The sequence below is a fragment of the Agelaius tricolor genome, unplaced genomic scaffold (genome assembly GCF_023055355.1).
Source record: "Agelaius tricolor isolate 1412-34295 unplaced genomic scaffold, bAgeTri1.0.p SCAF_7, whole genome shotgun sequence".
Lineage (NCBI taxonomy): Eukaryota > Metazoa > Chordata > Aves > Passeriformes > Icteridae > Agelaius > Agelaius tricolor.
Window position 1 is genome coordinate 5,515,751 of NW_027269267.1, and position 22,637 is coordinate 5,538,387.

At 42.6% G+C, this 22,637-nt stretch overlaps 1 protein-coding gene across 5 annotated transcripts; it reads right to left on the reverse strand.

The window, feature by feature from the left end:
* Positions 1-68: 68 nt before the first annotated feature.
* U2AF1 (U2 small nuclear RNA auxiliary factor 1) lies at positions 69-17,206 on the reverse strand. Of its 5 annotated transcripts, none has more exons than XM_071430226.1 (8): positions 17,056-17,206; positions 14,528-14,615; positions 10,729-10,795; positions 7,393-7,442; positions 6,713-6,811; positions 5,452-5,585; positions 4,721-4,813; positions 69-3,048 (listed from the first exon to the last, which is right to left on the reverse strand). In XM_071430226.1, exons 1-8 carry the CDS (start codon positions 17,097-17,099, stop codon positions 2,910-2,912), a joined length of 714 nt encoding a protein of 237 aa, XP_071286327.1. In that variant the 5' UTR covers positions 17,100-17,206; the 3' UTR covers positions 69-2,909. The 5 variants fall into 5 exon arrangements, with proteins under 5 accessions (XP_071286327.1, XP_071286326.1, XP_071286328.1 ...); XM_071430225.1 differs by lacking the exon at positions 10,729-10,795 and adding an exon at positions 11,602-11,668; XM_071430227.1 differs by lacking the exons at positions 10,729-10,795; positions 14,528-14,615; positions 17,056-17,206 and adding exons at positions 11,602-11,668; positions 14,258-14,314.
* Positions 17,207-22,637: the final 5,431 nt, after the last annotated feature.

Genomic DNA, 22,637 nt, shown 5'->3' on the forward strand with positions numbered 1-22,637 from the left:
GTCTATGTCCTCACTAGATAATTAGAGAGCGGCATCCAATCTAAAGGAAAGGGATAATTTTTGTCAGATTCTTATAAAAAAAGGCTTTATTTTGAACAAGTTTTCTCCATTTGGTTTTACAGTCTCAACATACATCATATTCATGGACAAGCAGCATTTTCACAGAATAAGAGCCAAATACAAAGCCACTTGGGATTAACAGTTTCAACCTAATTGACTCAGACTTCAGAAAATCCTGTATGCTGTCACTTATTTGAGGTAAAGGAATTCCATAAATTAAGATCCACTGTTTAATAGAAGAGTCAACAACAAAATATTTGAGAAGTAAGAACCTTGGGGAGGAGGGGGGAAAAAACCAAATCTTAAAGACATTGTGGGCAACAAGAGGAGGGGGAGGTAGGATTTCCACTTGGTTTGTATTGGTGAATGAACACTTGGGTCTGTCAGGTGTACATGTTTAACCAAATTGGTGCATTTTACATTTCAAATTTGATGAATTTTACTGGTAGCACAGTCTCAAAAGGAGAACCTAATAAGATATGTCATGAGCTTTAGTTCATATGCTGAATGCTGTTACTAGGCACGCATTAGAGTAACCAGTAAAATCCACTGCTGTTCAGTGCCCATTCCAACATATTCCAGTTACTTGGGGAATTTCTGGGCAGCTTTGCAATCAGATCACAAAATTATACATTTGGTAGAATTCTAGAATGCTTTCTTCAGTAAAATTGTATTAGGGGAGACAGAAAAATCCACCTTCCACTATCTATTAATGTAAAAATATACCTGCAGTGAAACAGGATTTAGATAAACTGATTAAAGCCATTACAGGGACACATCTGTACTTGTTTTAAACTAACTTTATAGAACAACTAACTTTTAAACTAGCTTTATAGAGCAAATCTTAAACCTTTTAAATACTATCCACATTGTATTAGATACTGTTGAAAAACCAAAAACTATCCTCACCTTTTGTAGCTTGAGATTTAAGTTAGTTCATCAATAATCCTGAATCTCACTTAAGAGAAATATGAAACTGGATTAATATCCTGTAAGCTCTAAGAACTAAATTATCAATGTGAAATTCCTAATGCCCAGCAGAAATACATTTCATCTCACTCATTTAATGCCAGGCACTGCTCAATTTCTTCCAGTAAAGCATCATTTGATTTACGTACTTACAACAGAACATCATGTGGAGATGGGCTTCACTGCTTGAGTGATATTTCTTCTAAAAGGGTCCTGGCACACCAAGTTCCAAAGTCTGGTTAGCCAAACCATCCAGTGGGAACAAAAAAAATTCAAACTGAACTGATACAAGAAGTTAGTTTAAGAAGCAAAGCAGATTAATTTAGAAAAGCTCATTTTTTGATACTATTTGTTTTCAAAGTTCCACTGAGAAAAATGGTTTTATACTTAAGAGGCAGAAGGAAGCTGGTTTGTTAATCATCTGACTATGTGACGCATCCATATCCTATTTCCATTTTTTAAAAAAGAATCACCAAGGAGATTTATCATTTAGCAAGTTATCTGGCTCAAAACTAAGGAAGCTCTAGCAAATTCTCTCCCCCACTGGAAAGCTGTGTTTTATTGCGTAGTTTTGTGTACACACAGTTCTATTTTGCAGAAATATGGTCAATGACCAAAACTTCTTGCTACATTACACTTTGAATAAAAGCAGACATGAATGAGGTGAAACTGCAAGTCAACCATTGTACAAGCTGTCTCTCAGAATGCCAACATTTCCACTGGAGCTTAATGCTTTGGGACACAACCTACAATGTTCAGTGATTGAGCAATTCGAGAAAAAAAAAAAAAAAAGTATTTGTGAAGGAACTGCCATCTGTCCATTAGCTTCCATCACACTGCAGACCATCAGAAAGGTGGAAATTAAGATTTATTTTCCACTAGCATCCAATTAGTTTTCTATGATCTTGAATGCTAACAAAATGCTTTTTATTAAATGACAGGTGAGAGAGCATAGATTAGAAAAAAAAGTCTGTTAAGGACTTTGATCCTTGCATTCAGGACCTTGCATTTCCTTCAACAGCACTTCCCTATTATGTTGCATGGAGCATAATTTTGGTGGGTTTTTTCCACAAAACCCTCACCTGCCTATTATGAATAATTGCAATAAAAATATTATCTTTTTCCACACTGCACTAGGCAACTTTCTTTCCAGCTAAAGAAAGGAGTTTAGTCAAGAATTATAAAAACCTGAACTATGAACTCTGGCACAGCCAGGAGCAGCCACTCAACTACGCCAGAGTGCTTAGAAAATAGGCAGCCAGGAGTAGCAATTCAACTACTCCAGAGTGCTTAGAAAATAGGCTTTAGATTTTACACCAAGAAATTGGATTTATTGTAAATGCCACAGTCACATGGATAGACAGAGCACAGACTTCTGGTAACAAACAAACATACATTTTTGTAACTAAGCGCTTCTACTCAGTAAATAAATGCATTTCGCACAGCCTTCCTCTTAAATGTGCCTAAACTAACCTAAATAAGCAGACAGCATAGCAGAAAAGGGAAACTTATGTGAGTAACTGTTTCTTAAGCAGTATATTATTTTTACTATGTATATAATATTTTATATTATATACACACACATTTTCATCAACAGTTCAAATGATACCCGAATAAAATTAAAAAAAAAACCCAAACCAGAACTGGCGCTCCTCCAATACATTTACCACCTTTCCCTCAGGCAGACTTATCCAGGTATTTGTCAAGATAAAGGAATGACAGTTAAAAAGACTCCCCCCACAAGAAACAAGTTACACAAAGAATACTGTATCACTACAAATTTTTTATTCAGAAGCCCATCTTTAAAAAAAATGTCATTATGAACTTGTTTGGTCAAACTACAACACTTTCTAGCAGACATACAGTAAAAATGGCATGGCTCAGAATCGACCGGATCGTTCGCGATCCCTTGACCGCCTCCTGTCACGCTCGCGGCCGCCGCCTCCTCCTCCGCCGCCGCCACGGCCGCGATCTCTGGATCGAGACCGGCGCTCACGGGACCTCGACCTGGATCGATGCCTTCAAAGAGAGTTTGGACATTTTATTGTTTCAGCCCAGGCAGTGGTTTACTTGCAGTACCACACAGTGGAACATGGAATTAAGAATGGGAGTGATGAGGGAGAAGAAAGGCAGCGTGTCATTAGAAGGATTGGTTAATTGGCACTAGGGCTGCAAAGCACAATGTATTTACAAAGTGCCCAAATTTCATGCTGGGGAGCCAGCACAAACAGGTACAAGAACTGGCTGCTCCCTGCAGTCACCTCTTACAATGGATGTGCAAACCCTAAGGAGAGGCACGCTTACACTGCTGTTATTTAAAGCAGGAGAAGGGGACACCTGCTTTGGCAGACAGGAATAGCTCTTAGCAACAGAAACCAAAAGCCTACAGCTGCTTCTAAGTCCTCTTGTATTAAATCAATTGCATTAAGTAGCAATTAAAATCCAGTTCTCTGTTGCTGCTCCCTCTATGTGATTTCTACCCCTCCAGGACACAAGCACTGGCAAATTATCTTCCCAGCCTCTTAGGTTGATAAATTCAGGAAGGGAGCTACAACCACCCAGAACACACTGCTATCACAGCCACTACCAATCAGCATTACTGAACCTGGGAGTTCCAGATTTGTAACAGTGATCAAAAGGTTAATATAAAAACACACTTGGGTCTTTTTCATAAAGCATTCAAATACATGAAAAAATGACTTAGCCACAAATACATGTGGCAAAGCAACACAATCTATGTTTTTCAAAGTTAAATTCATCCTCACAGATTCTGAAACACTGCCAATTAGAGATGTTTACAGGAAAAACACATTCACAATCCCAGGCTCCTCGTGTGATTGACTGAAATCTACAAAAATCATCCTCTATATAAAAGCATGATCAAAGATTTTATATGCCTATTCTAAATAGCAAGGTCTTAAATGCAACCAGATTGAATCCAGTTCCAAGTGAACCATCACAGTAACAGCAGTGGTAAAAGCCTTTCTGCAAGGTACCTCACTAAATGAATAATTTAATATATAATGAAATGTCTTTATCAATTTTTTTTTCACCATTAACTGAAATTATTTCTCCTTTCTCCTACTGGGAATTCCTATCAAGGGACACACTGTGAAGCTAAGAGTGAGCTCCATACAGTGACTGGCTGGTATTAACAGTAAGAAATGAATACAGGCTACAATATTTCACCATTAACAGTTAAAAGCAAATAAGGATGGGTCCTTAGTATAATCTATAGATATGCTTGACTGCACATAATGCTGAAAGCTGCCAATCTGCTACCAAAAATGCCCACTGGCCAAGTAGCCTGCATCTAACAAAGGCCAGAGCAAAGACATGTAGAAGAAAATAGAAGAAGCATAAAGCAACTTCTACCAAGTGATGTCCATCTGTACCTGAACAGGTAGGGCCTATGTCCTCAGTAACTCAGTGAGTCTTCTTCTCCTTGAACCCTGCCTTCAGCACCAACCTTCAGAATCCATAGCATTGCAGAGCAAGAAGCACCATGTTTTTAGAGCCCTACTCTTTTGTTGGAAACTGGCCACTTGCCAGCTTGACTTGACGCCCTTTGGCATGTGCTAGAAATGTGTCAGAAAAAACAAGAGGACTTGGCACAAGCTTAAAGATTTGCCTTCAGATTTTTCAGCAATTGATCCTTAAATTACTTAGTAGTGTTTAAAAACAAACTTACTTTTTACGACGCCGCCCGTACAACTCGCGCCTTAACTCTCGAGAAATGGGCTTCAAATGCATAAAGTTGCAGAAACCTCCTCGTGTACACTCTCTGAAACAGAAGTCAAGAGGCACAGTTACAATTCCCACCTCTGCACTATCTGCTAAGACCTCAACACTTCTGATATTAAATACAGTAAATTACTAGTGACCTAGACACTGTCATACTTCTAGGAGAAAATCCCCAAAAGATGGCAGAAGTCAAGGGGTTCACTGCAGGTCCTCTGTCACCGTGATATTTTCTGAAAAATCCCTTCGCCAGGATTTCTTCTCCTGGGAAGATGAGAAGCCTCACCTTCTCCATGTTTTGCTGCTCTGGAATGTGGTCTGGAGATTGTTTATACAAACATGTGAATTGTGTTTCATTAATGGCCAATCATGGTCAGCTATGTCGGACTCTCTGAGTCAGTCACGAGTTTTTATTATTCATTCTTGTTAAGCCTTCTGATGCATCATTTCTCTTTTAGTATAGCATTCTTTTAATATATATCATAAAATAATAAATCAGGTTTCTGAGAATTTGGAGTCAGATTCTCATCTCTCACCTCATCCTGGGGACCCCCACAAACACCGCAGCCCTCCACATTACTGGTACCTGCAGTGGTTTTCTTCCTGCACTCAGCTCCATGAAATGCACACCCAGCACCCTCCCAGCTGTCCAAGGCAGGAGGAAGGCCCTGCTTTATTTACCCCATCTCATATTGACGGCAGCAGGCCTCTCTGAAGTCAGTCACAGGGGAGAGCTCGGCATGGATGGGCTGCCCGTTGAACCAGCGATTGTTCAGGTCGATCACGGCCTTCTCGGCATCTTCCTCACGGCGGAACTGAAAGCAAAGTCAGCTTTTCAGAGAAGCACCAGGAGGAGATGAAAGATTCCAATCACATCAGCTGTGTGATAGCTGAGGCTCAAGGTTCTAGTAAGGAAATTAGAAGCTACTTCAGATTTCTTGGACAGTCCATCAAAGCTTTTCATTAGCTGGGACTCAAGGGCTAATCAAATTATTGATTTTCCTCTTCATTATGCTCTGTTTGGTCTCTCAAGTGGGAAAGTTAGTCAATACAAGATACTGTGTTTTCTTAGAACAGCTTTAAACCAAGAGAATGCTTATAAATAGTTTCTGGAGCACCATAGTCCCAATGTAATGCATTTTTTCAAACATTTAAGAGAAATCTATATAAAAACTGGAACTCATATTCATTTAAATGAAAATTTACAAAAATCAAGATCCTGCTTTACGATGACTGTAAAATTTAAATTTGAAATGTTTTTTCACAGCTAATTTTTTAAAACAACTTTTTTTTTTTTTCTGATTATGACCTACACAGTGAAGAATTTCAGGTGTGAAAATACTTTCCAGATGAGGAAAAGTACAGCCAAAGAACTCTCTCACACCTCCCCCACACTGTGAACACACAGTAAAATTTCTGCAGGTGACAATTTTGTACTCGTTATTCAAGAGATACCAATGACTTTTTGAAGTTAAACTTAAGTGCTCCAGTTTGCACCTTGAACCACACAGCTACTGCCAAATCTAACTTGGTCACAGATATTGGATTTAACTGGGAAATTAGAAAATTAATGCACCTGTGGCAAAACCTCTCACTGATGTGCTTAAAGGGCAGCATGATGCCAAGCTAACCCAAACTAACCCTGCCAAACTAAACAGTCTGGTAGTGGTGACTGTTTATAACTAAGAAAAAGAAAAAAAAAAGTTTGTATTTCTGAAAATTAAATGGATTTTGACTATCAAGAAAGCTTCTCAAAATTAATTAAAATTTCTTTTGGATTCCTTTAACATTTTTTCTCTAAATTGTGAAATTGGAGAGTACCTTATGTACTGAAGAGCTTTCCTGAAGAGCAAAATGAAATCTACAATCACACAGTGGCTTTTAGAATTCTAAATGAATAAACACCACCCCTCCTGCCTGCAGGAACATCTCTTCATCCTACCTTGACGTATACATTTCCAACTAGGTGATCTCCAAGGTTATCACACACGTTCATCTCCTCAACTTCGCCGTATTTCTCCTCCATTTCTGTGAAGACCTCCTAAGCACAAAGCAACCCAGCACAAGTTTGCAGCACATTACTTGTAAGTACAGAAATATTGCATCTACCTCTAAGTAAATATAAAAAAGACCTTCCTTGGAAAAAAGCAAGATCAGTTGATTTTTTTTTGGGGGGGGATTTAAAATGAATACTTCCTTGGCCATCTATAAGCACAGCACTACCAAGATACTAAAGAAAAACCTATGGAAAACACACACAGCATTTACAGAATACACAGGATGCACTAAAAGCACAACACAGAAACTGATGCTAGCTTCAGGTACTTTGTTCTTATACAAATAATTAAGAATATTTAAAATTTATACAAAAGGAGATTATACAATCAAAATGCTACATCACTTAGGCTGCTGATGTTAAACAAAGACTATTTCAAGCAGTCAAATTAAGGTCAAACTAACCAATGGTTATACCAGGAGATATTTAATACAAAGTTGTATGTTTTATACACCCAAGGAAATAAGTGGTTTTTCCCTGAATCTGTCCAATTGTGCTGTCCACTACATCCATTTAACTTATCTGTGGTGACAAATCCAGGGATATTGTAATGCAGCTTTACATACCTCAAAGAACTCATCATAATGTTCCTGCATCTCAACATCGCTCACAGCACCTGCAAAAGTCAAAGAGTCACACTGATTAGAGCCTGCCAATAAGGAAGGGGAGATTTTGATCAAACTACAAAACAATCTAGAGAGGCCATCTGGAGCATGAGAGACACCATATAGCATGGAGCTAACTAACAGGAATATTGCAAAATAAGGATGTGTGAAGAGCTTTGAGTCCCCAAAGCATCTGTCAAAATATTACATTGGTATGATCAAACCAAAGCAAGTTTTAATCAGAGCCAAAGTTGTATGCCACAAATTTAAAGGGGAAAAGAATTACTGTGAAATATCACTTAAAATTTAATGTATAGTCCCACTCTCTAACTACCAACAATTTTACCTAAACAGAAGGCAAGTGCTTTGTTACAATTCCATACCTTAAAATATTACTAAAATTTAGTATTCCTCTTCCTAAAGGCAGAAATTTATGCCTACTTCTCCAGCATATCCACTTGAATTTGAGAGATCACAATGTAAAATAGCCCACAATTATTTTTTAATTTGCTGAAAATAGTCATTGAAATGACACACTTTTCTCAGTGCCCTCAATGCTTTGCAACAGAGAGCCATTTTCTAGTTTTAGTTTGAGTGTCACTTCATTTTTCTGTAGTCCTGCAGAACATCTTTCAGTGCAAGACAAGCCAGCCTTATATTCAAGTTAAGATTATTTTCATGCTACAAGCTGGACTTTAAAAACGAGTGCTGCTTGCCTGCTGCTACAAAACCCAACATAAGTGTGGCTTCTTTTTCAAAGCATTAAATGTATAAAAGTCAGTTTCATTTATTTCTTCCAGTCTACAGCAGTTTAAACAAGCTGTACACATTAAAGCCATTAGATTAGCTCTTCAGCAGTTAAGTGGTTTATTAAGGTCAAGCGGAGCAGTTTTACAACAAACCCTGCATTTTATACTAGAAAAATATGCTAGTGTTTAAAACTACAAACCAGACTGGTTTAGTTAACAGAATGTGAAAGACAAGAAACTGAGCCAATAAAGCTGAGTTTATTCATTTTCAGGCTGGTATGAAAAAAATTTTGGCTAGTATTACCACTTGTACAAACTTTATGCTTTTCTTCAAAGGCTCTAATATTAACCAGCCACACTCTCTGGAACTGCAGTTCCTGTTCTTCAGCCAGCTCACCTCCACAAGAGGCTAAGGGGCATTTGGTTTATAGTTTAGGCTGACAGTGTTTCTGCATTTGAGACATGTTTGCTTTTAAGAAATTTCTTCTCCCCGTGGTTATAGCAAATTAAGGAATATCAAACATTAAACCAGTAATTCTAGGCAGTTTAATACTTAACTATATTCTCAAGGTTCTGCCAACATCACTGATAACAGCTTACTAACACCTAAGGATTTTTTGGTTTTGTTTCTTAAGGTATCACAGGAGCTCTGGGAGCCTCAGTGGGAATAACTACTTTTTACCAGATGGACAAAAGCTAAAAATGTTTTTTTGTCAAATTAGGGTATCACAGGCAACAGTTAGTTAATGACTACTTCAATGACCTTCTAAAGTGGGAAGTATACATATGACAGGCTTTACAAACATCCATATTCCAGGGCTAATGGTATCTGAACCATGAGAAGCCCAATTACTAATTAAAATACTCAGGAAAACTATTGCTGTTCCAAACTAAGGTTAATCCTCTACGACGGCAATAGAAAGGAAGACAGTTAAGCAACAATGACAAGGCATTAAATAGCTACCCAAGTTATCCATTTAAAATACATGCAATACTTAAGTAGGGACAAATATCAAAAACCAAGGAGCCAGGAGTTTCAGCAAACCTACTGCTTGCAGAGCTCCAGCTCTACCCCAGGAGGTACAGTCAGGCTCTGGCACACAGCTACTGGCTTGTCACAACAAACTAGAATTGGATACCAGCATTTACAACACTGGAGGATCTGTGCAGGACTCTTGCAGCTGTAAATCTAAACAGCTCCACAGACCAAACTGCTGTAACTCTGTGCAAATTAGTTACCAGCGCATTGACAGTTCAGGGAGAGCATGGAAACACCCAACCAGAAAGGTTCTGGTCTACTGTAACAGCATTAACTACTAAGCATCTGCAAGGAGAGAGCCTACATACCAATGAAACTGGTCAAGCATCTAGACAAAATGACACAGCTCATTTACACGTCCAGCTTGACTGTGTGACAAAAACACAAATTAAATAATAGAGCCATTATTGCTTTTAGAAGCAAGAGAGACAGCGTTGACTTTTAAGTTAGTGGCCAATTTACAAAGCACTTCTAATCAAATGCTGGTAACTAATCTGAACTGGTCTATAAACCAAACAGTGAAAAAAAAAAAAAAAAAGAATAGCCAAACAAAGCTTTATTACCACACAGTAAATACTCACTTCAACAAGAAAGATTAGTTAGAAAAGAACACCGACCCTTTTTTGGTTCTAAAACTTTTTTTTTTTAATCTTATTTTAATATCGATGATATAAATTACAATGATAAATCAGTTAATCGCCGATCAGCAATCCTGGGCATTAATTGCTGCCAGTCTCACAGGAGGTGTGTTTGCTTATGCCCATTTGTATTTCAGGAGGAGTCATTAAATTACTTCATGACCATACCCAAATGCCTTCCCCTCCTCAAAAGTACTTTAAAAAAATCTTTGTCTTAGGTAAATATGCCAAACGGCATCAGAATTTGAATTTTCAAAGTATGGAAAGAATTTTAAGCATGCACCCATCCAAAAAGGACAGCTGCCAGAAGGGGTTAGTCAGTCATGGTGTGTTCTTCCAAAGTGCACTCCCTAAATGGAAGCTGCATTAACCTAGGACAAATTTATGCATGCAGTCTGAAAAGTTTCAGTTCAAGTTCTCTTAACATTTACAGAGCAGGACATTTGTTCTGAATGAAGTCAGTGTGTCACTGCCCTGCTCTTTCCGACAGTGGAACCTAATGGATAGCACAAAACATACAGAAAACCATTCCTAGGATGCAGGCAACTGGCAGGGAGAGAGGTGACAGGAAGAAAGCAGTGCAACCAACACTGCTTCACAGGGGAAGTACAATTTTAACCTTTTTTGATTTAACAGCTGGTATTCAGATTGCCCCATAGTTTTGGGAGCAGGGAGGAAGGTTGTGGGACAAAAAAAATTGGTGGTTTATTTTTTTTCTGCTTTTTGGTATTTTTTTGTGTTTGTTTTGAACACATGTAACGAAACGTGGTCAGTTTGATCTGTTAAACTAAAATGGCAGACCAGTTTAAGTCGACACTGAGCTCTGACAATCAAGCCCAGGGAACCAGTGAAGGAACTTGTATGAACTTACAGCGCAAACCGTCAGCAGACTGGGAAGAGTTTTGAGGGTTACGGTAAATGTTCAAGAGGGCAATGGTCTGAAATACAAAACGCAACAACTTTATATTATGGAAAATAATTTTAACAAGAAACTGGTTTCCTTTAGGGTCGCTTTAGTCGAGTCTGTGCTGAAAGAGAGGTGGTTATTCTCTCCCAAGCAGGAGAACTTGCACTTAGCTGGTGACCTTTCTATATCAACCTAACACTGTAAAGTAATAGAGATCTCATGATACTCCATTATTGTATTCTTAATTTCACTCCATTCACCAATATTACTATTGAGGGGTTTTGCATTATTTCAGACAGCTCTGAAAATAGGTGGTATCCAAATGCAGCAGTCATGTTACAAGCAAAATAATTTTAATTTGGTATTACTGAATGGCTTCTTAGTAGCAAAATCCCAGGAAAGGAAGTAACACAATAATTAGAGCATAACATGAAATCTCCATTTTCCTAAAAAAGTTAAGATGAAAGAAAACCCAGTTTTGGGACTTACCGTACATATATACCTATTTTTTTTTTCTTTTTTGGTGTTAAATCAAGAATTTGAGAAATGTCTGCAGTTTAACCCTTTCAAAAGAATGCAGTGATACCAAGTTACCAAGTTTTCACTTTGCAGCACAAAAGGGAATCTGCATCAAGTCCAATTTGTGCAGCCCTTTCTGCGCTCAGAATTGCAGACATTCCACAAATTCTTGATCTGTGCGCAAGAAGAGTTCCGTCACTTGTCCTGTTTGCAACAGCTTTATGTCAGCAGCTCAGAAGCCAACATTATTTTATCATAATTAGGAGTGGGCTCTTTAACACCATTCTTTAAAAAAATTTCTCCAACTGTGGGACTTACAGTGTGAGCCGTCAGCCGTCTGTGCACTGTTTTGGGGGTTACGATAGATGTTTTGAATCAAGATGGTCTGCGGGGAAAAAAAATAAAAAGGGGAATTCTACTGGCTGCTGTGCATATAATAGACAATTGCAAAGAGACAACTTGTTTGCAAACAGCTAAAAGTCATATTTTATCCTTAAGACTTCCTTTTGTATTTGTAGAGTATCTTCCAAAATTGCATCCAGACCATCATATTATGAAAACAGTTTTAATTAACCACCAAGAAAGAGCTGCGTTTGTCTCAACAGCTAGCCTCAAAATGGGAGGTGTGAGGCCCAGTAACCTAAAATGTCACACGAGGTACTCTGGAGATGCCTAAACTTTTGAGACCAGATTCACTACTGCAAGTCTAGGGGGGGAAAAAATAAGTGTTACGTGCACAGCATGTAATACATAATGCCACAGTGTCCAAAATACTACACCAGACCATAGGGCCTTTAGGCAACTGCTACATCTCGTTTTGTGCATCAGGGGTTTCTTGGTGGAATTTCTGTTTAAATAATATAATAGCATCATAGGTTCACATGTTTCCGATCCTTCAAATAAGGACAATATCCTTTTAGCCCTTCTGCTTTTTACTTGAAGAATTAGCCCAGGCAGACTTGAAACCTTACATTTGTACCGTTCTTCTTAAAATCAAGTTGTCTGAAAAAACAAACCATGTTTAAGTTAGTAAACTAATATTACAAAAAAATTCCAAACGTCCATATCACTGTAAGCAGCTCAAAAATTGAGATTTGATTACTTAAAATACAAGCTCAATGTTAGTCAGTATGAATGGCAATCCCCAAGTAACTTTAGCTTAGACATTATAATTATTAGTCACAGTAAGAATTCAGAGCTTAAAGAAGTCAGAGGACCAGCAATGTCACACCTACATACACTACCCATTTAACATGTAAAAAAAAAAAAATACAACTGTACCATCACATTTAAAATCACACACGTGTTTTATTACAGATCCAGCCATACCAACCAAAGCTTTGTGCTTCCGTGGCCCAGGTTTAAACTACCTGTGCTTTAGCCTACAGCTGGAGAGTGCCAGAATCAGGCATCTCGTTAGGGTGTTTCTGCTGATTGGGGGTAATTTGATCACCCTGGATTGTGTGACCTTTCCTAACACAGCTCTTCTGTAAAGCAGCTGCACCAGCAAGAGCTGCACAAGGTTAAAACATTGTGCTGGTAACTTCCCCATCAGCAGGAGTCTGTTCTATTTTCTATCACAGCTGATTGTCAACCTGCACACAAATAAAGATTTCTGCAGACCCAACACAGTGCCAGGGCCCTGGGAGATGGCACAGCACAGCTGCCAGCACGAGGCTGTGCAGTCCCAGACATCCCTGGCTGAATGGGATGTGCCCTGCTGACCCACTGCATCTGGCACTGCTACCCAGAGCCTAAAGCAAAGCTAAAGGCTGCTCTGACAGAAAGCTGTAATTGCACACAAACTTCTATTGGTAAAAAGTAAGAGTTGAGGAGTTTGTTTTGTTAGGTTTTTGGGGTTTTTTTAACTTAAAAGACAACTGCTATAGAAACTCTCTGCTTTAGGAATATTTTTTCCTAGTCAATGACCTAAATTTAGGTCTCTAACCAACTGCACTTCAACTTGTGCTCCATGTAGGTCAGCAACATGGGATAGTTTTGAAAATGGACAATACTCATTTAAAATACAATATCTGCATTACAAAGTTTTAAAATCCCAGAAGCAAAGAGGTGTTTTTGTTGTTTAAGTACCAGAAGTCCCTATCTACCAGTAACCTTGACATTCTCCCCTAGAAGGCCCCCTGCCCACTCACAGTTTACCTTGATGATCCTAGCTCTGAACCTGCCACATGGATAGTACTCCCCTCCCTAATTTCTGCCCAAACCAGCATCAGCTCACATTTTGTAACTTCTCATCAACTCTGCTCCTAAGCAGATTAAATAAACTTGCAGAAGTTATGTGTTTTAAAGGAACTTGCAGAAGTTATGTGTTTTAAAGGAACTTGCAGAAGTTCTGCTGTTATGTGAACTGTTTCTCTGCAATTTTAAAACAACTGCAGTTGAAAAATGCAGTAACTTTCAAAGGCACTACTGCTCATGTACAAAATTCCCAAAGAAATTAATCTGTGTACCTTGACAATCAGCATTGATAGAAAGAGGGAAAAAATACATTTCTCTAGGAATATAATTTGTGAATATTGTACACCTCGTAATAATAACAACAATAATGAAAACCCTGTCACTCCCTGCACCTTTTCAAATTTATTTTTATTTCTGGCAGACATGCAGTCACACATCATGTCTCTTAATAATATTCACTGAGCCAAAGATTAAACAATCTGTCATGCCAATTGACAATTCACCCTCAGCAACCAGGCAAGTTGTTTTCAATAAACCATTTCTTCCACATTCAAATGAAGTATGCAAGTCACTCTTGAAACTTAAGAGCCTGGGTCAGAGAGCAAGTGTAATGACAGATGAGTCACTTTTATCCATTAATTAGTTTTCTTCTACTATATGCATAAAAGATTGAAGTTCCCACCTTTGGGACAGGTGGAATGAGCTGCCTTTGTCTGTGATTTAAGAACTCTGGGATGGTTTAAGTGCCTGAACACCACTGAGAAGGCACACTCACCTGAAAGTTAGCACTGGTTGGTCTCTACTACAGGCAAGCTTACAACAGCATCGCTTCCTGCAGCCATTAAGGGTGACAGGAGATAATTAGAAATGCTGGGAGAAGTAAATGGAACACCCCAAAAAAAAAAAGCAAAGACCCAGATAAACTGGGGCTAAAACTGAACTAATTAATCTGGAGCTTGGTAATTATTCACTTGTATCTGAGAATCTATGTTTTAAAGAAGCCAGAGTGTATTTCCACAAGAAAGAGAAAAAAGGGGAAACAAACCTGGCTAAATGTTGGTTTGTTGTGCAACCGAGAACATCTGTCTCCATGGCGACAAGCTCCAATTTTGAAATAAAATGAGCAGTTGACTCTGCAAGAAAAAAGTGAATAAGGTAGTTACACACTGGCACAGAAACCAGTAATTTGAAAAAAGCCTATGCCCTAAATGTCTTTAGCTTGATGTGGATAAGTAACACAGAGAATAACCCACATCAAATCTGTACAGGAAAGCATTCCAACAAACCTGTCCATATTCATTCCTTTTGCCCCTAATTTACAGCCAGTATCTGACCAATTTCCCCCCAAGTGGTTCCATGATTCACCACACACAAGTGATCTCTGTTTTATCTTCTGCTTCTCCATTCTTGTCTTTACATCAGTTTCAGTGGGTGATGGGATGGAAAGGAACGAGAAAAACGGTCTGAAATTGACACTGGGAGCTCTGTGGCTGAGTTGATGCAGCCTCGGGTCCAGGCAATAAAATCTGATTTAAAACTGACACAGTTGCACCTCTCTCACGTTTATAAACCACCTGTTTAAGTCATACTCTAAGGGTAACTCAGACTCCTACCAACACAGTATCCAAATAATTCAGGGAAGAGAAAATCATGTTACAGAAAGAATACACATAAGCAAAATAAATCCATGTAGTTAAGCTATTTCCATGAATGTAATGAATGATTTTAAGAGTAAGCTGCTTTTTCTTTTAAACCACAAGCTTTTTTTGAATGATCCACCTCAGGACACCTTGATAATGATCTGGGTTTAGAAATGCTACTGAAACTCCCACAAAAAGGTGTAATTCACACAGAATGATGAAAGAAAACCACAAGGAGTTTAGTTACCTTGACAGGGAAATGCAAAATTCTGAAGGGCAAGAAAACTATGATGGGCTATATATGGGTAAATGAAATATTAGAATTCTCCTGGAAGAAAAATTATTATTCCCATAATTAACACCAATTATTTTCCACAATCCTGTGTAACCAACATCAATTCATGGAGGGGAGAATTATTCAAGTACTAAAGCACATCTGATCTCTAGCAAAGCATTCTACTGTAAAATTGCAACATGCTCACTCTTCATTATGTTTTTGAAAACAAACACTTAGCATGATAAAATACTTACTGTCTTTTCTGAACTCTAACCTGAAACAAAAAGAAATACCTAACTACAAAATTTCCAATAGTGCCTCCAACTTCAGCACCTTCTGGAAGGTTCCGTTTGCTTTTTATTTAACAGAAAAAAAGAGCTGCACAGGAATTTCATGCCTGATTAAAACTCTGAAACTGTAATGCATTAAATTCCTATGTATCTCCTTTGTGTGAAAGGATGCTACAGTAACAGAGCTCAAAAGAGAGGCTGCCGACACTGCTTTCCTGGAATGGCAGCGCTACAGAGCAGAGCAGAAGCCCCACGGCCAGGGGCTGACAAGAGTAATTTAGTCCAGCAGCACATCGATGCCCCCTTTTCATTTTTACGAGTGGAAAAACACGCCGGTTTGGTCAGGCCGATGGTGACCAAATTTTCGTTAGGAGGGTTTTGTGTGTGTGCTTCCAACAACCAGAGAAACTAGAGGCGTTCCCGGACGCGTGGAAGGCTGCAGGCAGAAGCCTGTAGGATCAGGATGCAGCAGTCGGGGAAATCCTCCGCACCCTGGGGAGGGGGGAGAAATAACCAGTCGCTGTCCTTGCAGCAGAGCGGGAGCTCTCAGGCTGCTGCGAGGCTCAGGGACACGAACAAAAGGGGAACAGGAGGAGGAGGAGGTGGCGCTTTCTGGCAAGAGGCGGCGGGAAGCTCCGGCACCCAGCGGCCCCGGCAGGAAGGCGCAGCCGCGGGGGGAAGGGGGGAGGGCGGGGGGAGGGCGGAGGGAGGACGGGCGAGGGCGGCAGCGCGCCACGAGGCGCGGCACACCCTCATGGCGGCCAGGGGAGGGGTGGGGAAGGGAGGGGACGAAGAGGAGGAAGAGAAGGAGGAGGAAGAAGTGGGGGGGTGGGGAGTGAGTGCCCGAGAACGGCCCCGGCCCGGGAGGGGGATAGGATTGGGGGGGGGAAGGGGGGAGCGCGTGGGCGGGGCCGCCGGGCGCGCGCGCGGGAACGCGCGAGACCCACGCGCCGCCGGGCGCGCGCGCGCCTGGGAAGGGTTGGGGGGGGGGGGGGAAGGGCCTGAGGGAGGCGATGGCGGGGGGGGGGGGGGGGTGTGGGTGGGGGAGGGGAACGGGGAGCGCGGCCGCCTCTCGCTTCCCTCTTCCCGCCGCGTTCCAGCGGGATGGGAAAGGCGGGGGACGTGGTGCCGGGCGGCGCCCCCGAGGCGAGAGTGGAAGAAATGGGCGAAACGGGCCGGGGGTCCCCCCCGCAGGGAAGGAGGGGCAGGGAGAAGGGAAGCAGGGCTGACCGCCGCGATCGGAACAGGCCGCGTCCCCGCGCAACCCGCTACGGGCCTCCGGCCTCCCCTCGAGCTTCCCCCCTCCCTCCCGGGGGTGCCGCAGCCGCGGGAGCGGCGCGGGGAGCGGGGGAATGGGGCCACTCACTTGTCCTTCTCGGTGCCGAAGATGGAGGCCAGGTACTCCGCCATCTCCCACCGCCCTCCCGCCCGCCGGACCGCCCCGGCGCCGACGCCGCGTCACAGCGACCGCGCCGGAAACGCTGCGCTGAGGGAAGGGGGGGAGAGGAGGCGGGGTCAGCGCCACACGCGGGGGCGCCGCGGCAGGCGCGCAGGGGCGGCGGGGCGGGGCCGTTGGGGGAATCTGCGGGCCGCAAGTTCGAGTCCCGCCCCCGGCAGCGGCTGAGGGGACGGAGCTGAGCGGCGGTCGTGGCTTCCAAAAGTGCTGGAATAAAGGGATTCGCTCCAAAAGCGTGTTTGTGTTTGCCCACGTTCTGAAGGGGTTTAAATAAACAAACAAACAAACAAAACAACCAAAAACCCTTGTTTTTGGATTAAAAGCAGAGTAGAACGAAATTCTTTCTGATCGTTGTTTTGGGAGCGTGAAAAACGCTAATCACTTGGTTTTTTTTAATTTTAAAAGTTTAATGATAATAACATGGTTGTTGAAATAGCAGTATAGTTAGAGTAATAATAATTTGGACAATTTGGATTAGGACAATATAAGACAATAAAAACAAATAGTTACAGGTAGTCCGGGTACCCCTTTCTGAGCAGCACAAGCCCGAAAAAGGACCCACGTTAACAGAGGATTAACCCTTAAAAACAACGGCCTGTTGCATATTCATACACCTCCTACATGATGCATAAATTCCATTCAAACACAGGATTCTCTCTGGTCATCGTCAACTTCTTCCTCTGAATCCTTACAGCATCTTCAGGGCTGAGCGAGGGGGGAAGAAATTTGTTTCTTCTGATAAGAGAGCAATAAATTCTCTGAAAGATTTAGGTGTCCTGTGGCTGCTATCTGGTGTGAGTACCTCATTCCTTTCTTAAAAAAAATACCTCACATACATAGTTTCTATTTTAACTTTATGTTATAACCTAAACTATATTTATCACACTACTTAAGAAAATTAATACAGCATAACTTTCTAACACAACACATTTAATATTCGTTTTAATATTTGCAAAAAGCCAGTCATAAAATACACATTTTTCTCAGGGAGGTTTTATGGAATTATGCGCCAGAAGCTGCAAGGCTGAACCCAGTGAACTGAAATTTTTGTGATGGAGCAGCAATGCACGTGGAAGAGTCCAATACTCTACATCACTGAAAACCACATCCAGTAATAAACTTACTGGTTCTGCTGATTGAGAAAACGAGACTGAGTACTCAGTGTGAGATGAGTAAAATTCATGTCAGATGTTTTGCAGTAACAAATACACTCCATAGAGCTCACAGCTCCAGTTGGACCATTTACAGAATCACGGAATGGTTTGGGATGGAAGGGACCTTAAAGATCATCTTGTTCCAAGCCCCTGCCATGGGCATGGACACCTTCCACTATCCCAGGTCCCACTCCAAGCCCCATCCAATCTGACACCTCCTGCAATTCCTGATCTGGTTTGATCTGTGCCCTGTCTCAGGACAGGGCCTGACACTGCTCTCATGTCCTGCCGTGTTCTTTCTGTGCTCTTTGGGCATGTAAAGCTCACCTGCTCCCTACTCCTTCCAACAAACTTGCACTGATCTTTGCTCCAATGTTGTTGTTAAAGCCTTCAGCTGAAATATGTCAAAATACATTTTTCCTGGGGAATCAAGACATGTTTTCAATATTTGAAACACACTGGGTTGTGTGCTGGTGTGAGTCAGGGGAAGGGATCTCTGCCTGGCATGGTAACAGCAGGCAGTCTTTTTCCATATTTCCATTTTTTTTATACCTATCTGTAAATCTCAGGTTAGTGATTTACTGTGGGTTACTCCCTGCCCCAAATTGCTCAGCTCTGTTGGGTTAAATGCTGCCACAACCCCTCCTCTGTTTTGCTCTGCCTCCTTAAGGCCTACTGTCATCAACCCAGGACAAAATGGTGACACCCAGATCTGGTTTGGAGATAAAAGGGCCGAGAGAAAAAACAAGGAAGGAAGCAGCTGGTTTTAGGAGAGGAGGAAAGGCAGAAAAAAAAATTGTGAAGTAAAAGAAAGCAGTGCTTGGATACAGAAAAAAAAAAAGATGGAAACAAACACAGAAGCTCATCCAGGGGGGTCAGTACATGAAGTACTTAAAGCATTCACTGGAAAATAGCACTTTCTTGTTGCCAGAGCCCAGAACTATGTGCTAAAGAGGTACCTGGAGTTCCAGGCCAGTGCACAGGACTTGGTTTCTCAGGTTAAAGGGATTTTGCTAACAGCGCATATGCAGGGATAATTACTGACCCACACCCACCAAGCCCTTTGAACAAATTTGCCAGCACTCTGCTTGACACCTCTTGGAACAAGGCACAGCTGTGAGGAAAGAGAACCAATTTAAGATGTAAAGTCAAAAAAAAAATCATCTGAGAAGGCAGCCTGTGTACATTAGAACAGAGCTGTAGCTGGGAGCCTCATCTAATCTCCTTGCATGCCTATACTTCACTAATCACCATGGTTATATAAGCAGATCTTTGACAATATCCTCAATTTTAGCAGCCCCCAGGAGAGGCTGCACAGCCCAGCAGAGAAGGGTGAGGGTTTTTGGAGCTGTACCTTCCACATGGGTCTGGGCGAGGACCGGCTGTGGCTTTGTTTCATCTCTTGGGGCAGCACTGGTGGGGAGAGGAGAGGAGAGGAGAGGAGAGGAGAGGAGAGGAGAGGAGAGGAGAGGAGAGGAGAGGAGAGGAGAGGAAATTTCAGGGAATGGAAATTTCAAGGAAAGGAAAGGAAATTTCAAGGAAAGGAAATTTCAAGGAAATGTCAAGGAAAAGAAATTTCAAGGAAATTTCAAGGAATGGGAATTTCAAGGAAATTTTAAGGAAAGGAAATTTCAAGGAAAGAAAATTTCAGGGAAATTTCAAGGAAAGGAAAGGAAATGTCAAGGAAAGGAAATTTCAAGGAAATTTCAAGGAAAGGAAAGGAAATTTCAAGGAATGGAAATTTCAAGGACATTTCAAGGAAAGGAAAGGAAATTTCAAGGAAAGGAAGGAAATGTCAAGGAAAGGAAGGAAATGTCAAGGAAAGGAAATGTCAAGGAAAGGAAAGGAAATTTCAAGGAAAGGAAATTTCAAGGAAAGGAAAGGAAATTTCAAGGAGAGGAGAGGAGAGGGGAAAAGGGAAAAGAAGACGGCTTCTCCCATTCCATAGCAGCAAGCACAGGGGGACAGAGCCTGTCTGAGGCCTCCAGGGAGCCCTGGCCCTGTCTGTGCTGTGAGGACACTGCTCTGCTGCTGTGGCTGGGCCTGTCTGTGCTGTGAGGACACTGCTCTGCTGCTGTGGCTGGGCTGCACTGGCCCTGTCTGTGCTGTGAGGACACTGCTCTGCTGCTGTGGCTGGGGCAGCCCTGCCCTGCCTGTGCTGTGAGGACACTGCTCTGCTGCTGTGGCTGGGCTGCACTGGCCCTGTCTGTGCTGTGAGGACACTGCTCTGCTGCTGTGGCTGGGCTGCATTGGCCCTGTCTGTGCTGTGAGGACACTGCTCTGCTGCTGTGGCTGGGCTGCCCTGCCCTGTCTGTGCTGTGAGGACACTGCTCTGGTGCTGTGGCTGGGCCTGTCTGTGCTGTGAGGACACTGCTCTGGTGCCGTGGCTGGGTTATCCCTGGCCCTGTCTGTGCTGTGAGGACACTGCTCTGGTGCTGTGGCTGGGCAGCCCTGGCCCTGTCTCTGCTGTGAGGACACTGCTCTGGTGCCGTGGCTGGGTTATCCCTGGCCCTGTCTGTGCTGTGAGGACACTGCTCTGCTGCTGTGGCTGGGCAGCCCTGGCCCTGTCTGTGCTGTGAGGACACTGCTCTGCTGCTGTGGCTGGGCTGCACTGGCCCTGCCTGTGCTGTGAGGACACTGCTCTGCTGCTGTGGCTGGGCTGCACTGGCCCTGTCTGTGCTGTGAGGACACTGCTCTGCTGCTGTGGCTGGGCAGCCCTGGCCCTGTCTGTGCTGTGAGGACACTGCTCTGCTGCTGTGGCTGGGCTGCACTGGAGCAGCCTGGCACCAGGAGCAGTCCCTGGGCTTGGATGAGTGGCTGGGAAGAGGAGAGAGATGCTGAGTCAGAGCCTTGGAGAGGCAGCAGTGCAGACACTGCAGAGGGATTTGTGTGTCTCAGGGAAGCTTTTCCTCGGAGAGGCTTTAGAGATCCAGCCCCTGATTAGGAGCACTGCTGATTTACTGTCTGATTTATTATCTGTTAGGGAGAGCTTTACAATTGTGAACCAGGAAAATTAATAAAGTTGCAGGGCTTTTAAGTTCAACGCAGTATTTGCTGTGATTAGAACTCTCATCCAGCAAGCTGCTGTGCAGTCTGGGGTCAAGGCCATCATTGGGGCAGATGCTGTTTGTAAAAAGCCCTCTCTCCTTACAAGCCAGACAAAAATGCCATCCTCCCCCCTTTACAGAGGGGACAGAGAGAGCAGGTGATTTTCCTAGCATCAAGGTGAGCAGGAGATGAGCAGAATGAGGGTAAGAATTTGGGGATAGCCTCCTTGGCTCAGGTGGAGGGTTCAGCAGGCTGCACATGCTCTCTCCTTGCTCACACACGAAGCAGCAGGACCTCTGAGCTGGCTGTGAGGGTGAGGGGACAGAAAGGGGAATATTCTGCACTCAGTGGTGAGCACTGGTGTGTTTGTAGCCCCCTCTCCTTCATGACTCAGTGCACAAGTAACATCTGGTGCCCACAGCTGCAGCTTCACTTCTGGCTCCTCCAGAACCACTTCTTCATTTTTAATTTTTTTTTTTTTTTTACCCCATTGTTAACACTTTCCTTATCTGGGTGCAAATCACTTGTTTTCTCCCTGTTCTGCCCTCCCATGCCCCCTTGCTAGGCAGGAATTCCAAATTTTGTTCAGGATATGTGCTTGCCTGGCCCAGAAGAGAAGGTGTCAGTAGAGACTGTAGCAATTCCAGCTGGGCAGGAGAGCTCTAAAGCCATGTGGGTGTGTTTTCAAGGTGAACCCCATCCCTTGGCCTCTCTCTGTGCTGATCCCTGTGCTTTCCCCAAATGTGGGCAATTGGGCAGCATCACTGTGCTGTGGCCACGGGGGATGGCATCCCTATTCACCAAGAAAAGAAGAAAAATCTCTTTTCTTCTGCTTTCAGTGTGAGTGTAATCCTGGCTCTCCTGCCTCACACCTCCTCTCCCAGCCTTCTGAAGTGTTGCCCAGGGCTGTCCCTGATCCACCTCCACACTCCAAGGGCCAAAAGAATTCACTGTAAAACAAGCAAAGTCCATCTTGTAAGCAAAGCCAGCTGCTCCTTTGAGGGAAATCCCTCTCTGGGCTGTCCTGGGCAGCTTGGATGAAGCATTTGTGGGAGCAGCTGATGTCTTTTGACTTTTCTGAGTACTCTAAAGAATTCTCCAGGTACTGCTTGCTTGCTGCCCTCTGGTAATTTGAGGACCAAGAGGACACCAAGGCAGTGAAAGGAGAGAATTTGGTGGAAATCTCTTATTACAGTTCTCCTCCAATGACTTGTCCAGTGCCCCTGAGCCCATACAAGCTCTTTGCACAGTGTGGTAGTTTGAAATAGCTTGGTTTTTTGGTGAGGAAGG

Coding starts and splice junctions, on each gene's coding strand:
- U2AF1 (XM_071430226.1), bottom strand. CDS start 17,099: ATGGCGGAGTACCTGGCCTCCATCTTCGGCACCGAGAAGGACAA. Junction 14,616..17,055: donor TTCGGCACCGAGAAGGACAA/GTGAGTGGCCCC, acceptor TTTTTCTTGCAG/AGTCAACTGCTCATTTTATT. Junction 7,443..10,728: donor GTCTGCTGACGGTTTGCGCT/GTAAGTTCATAC, acceptor TGACTTTTGCAG/GTGCTGTGAGCGATGTTGAG.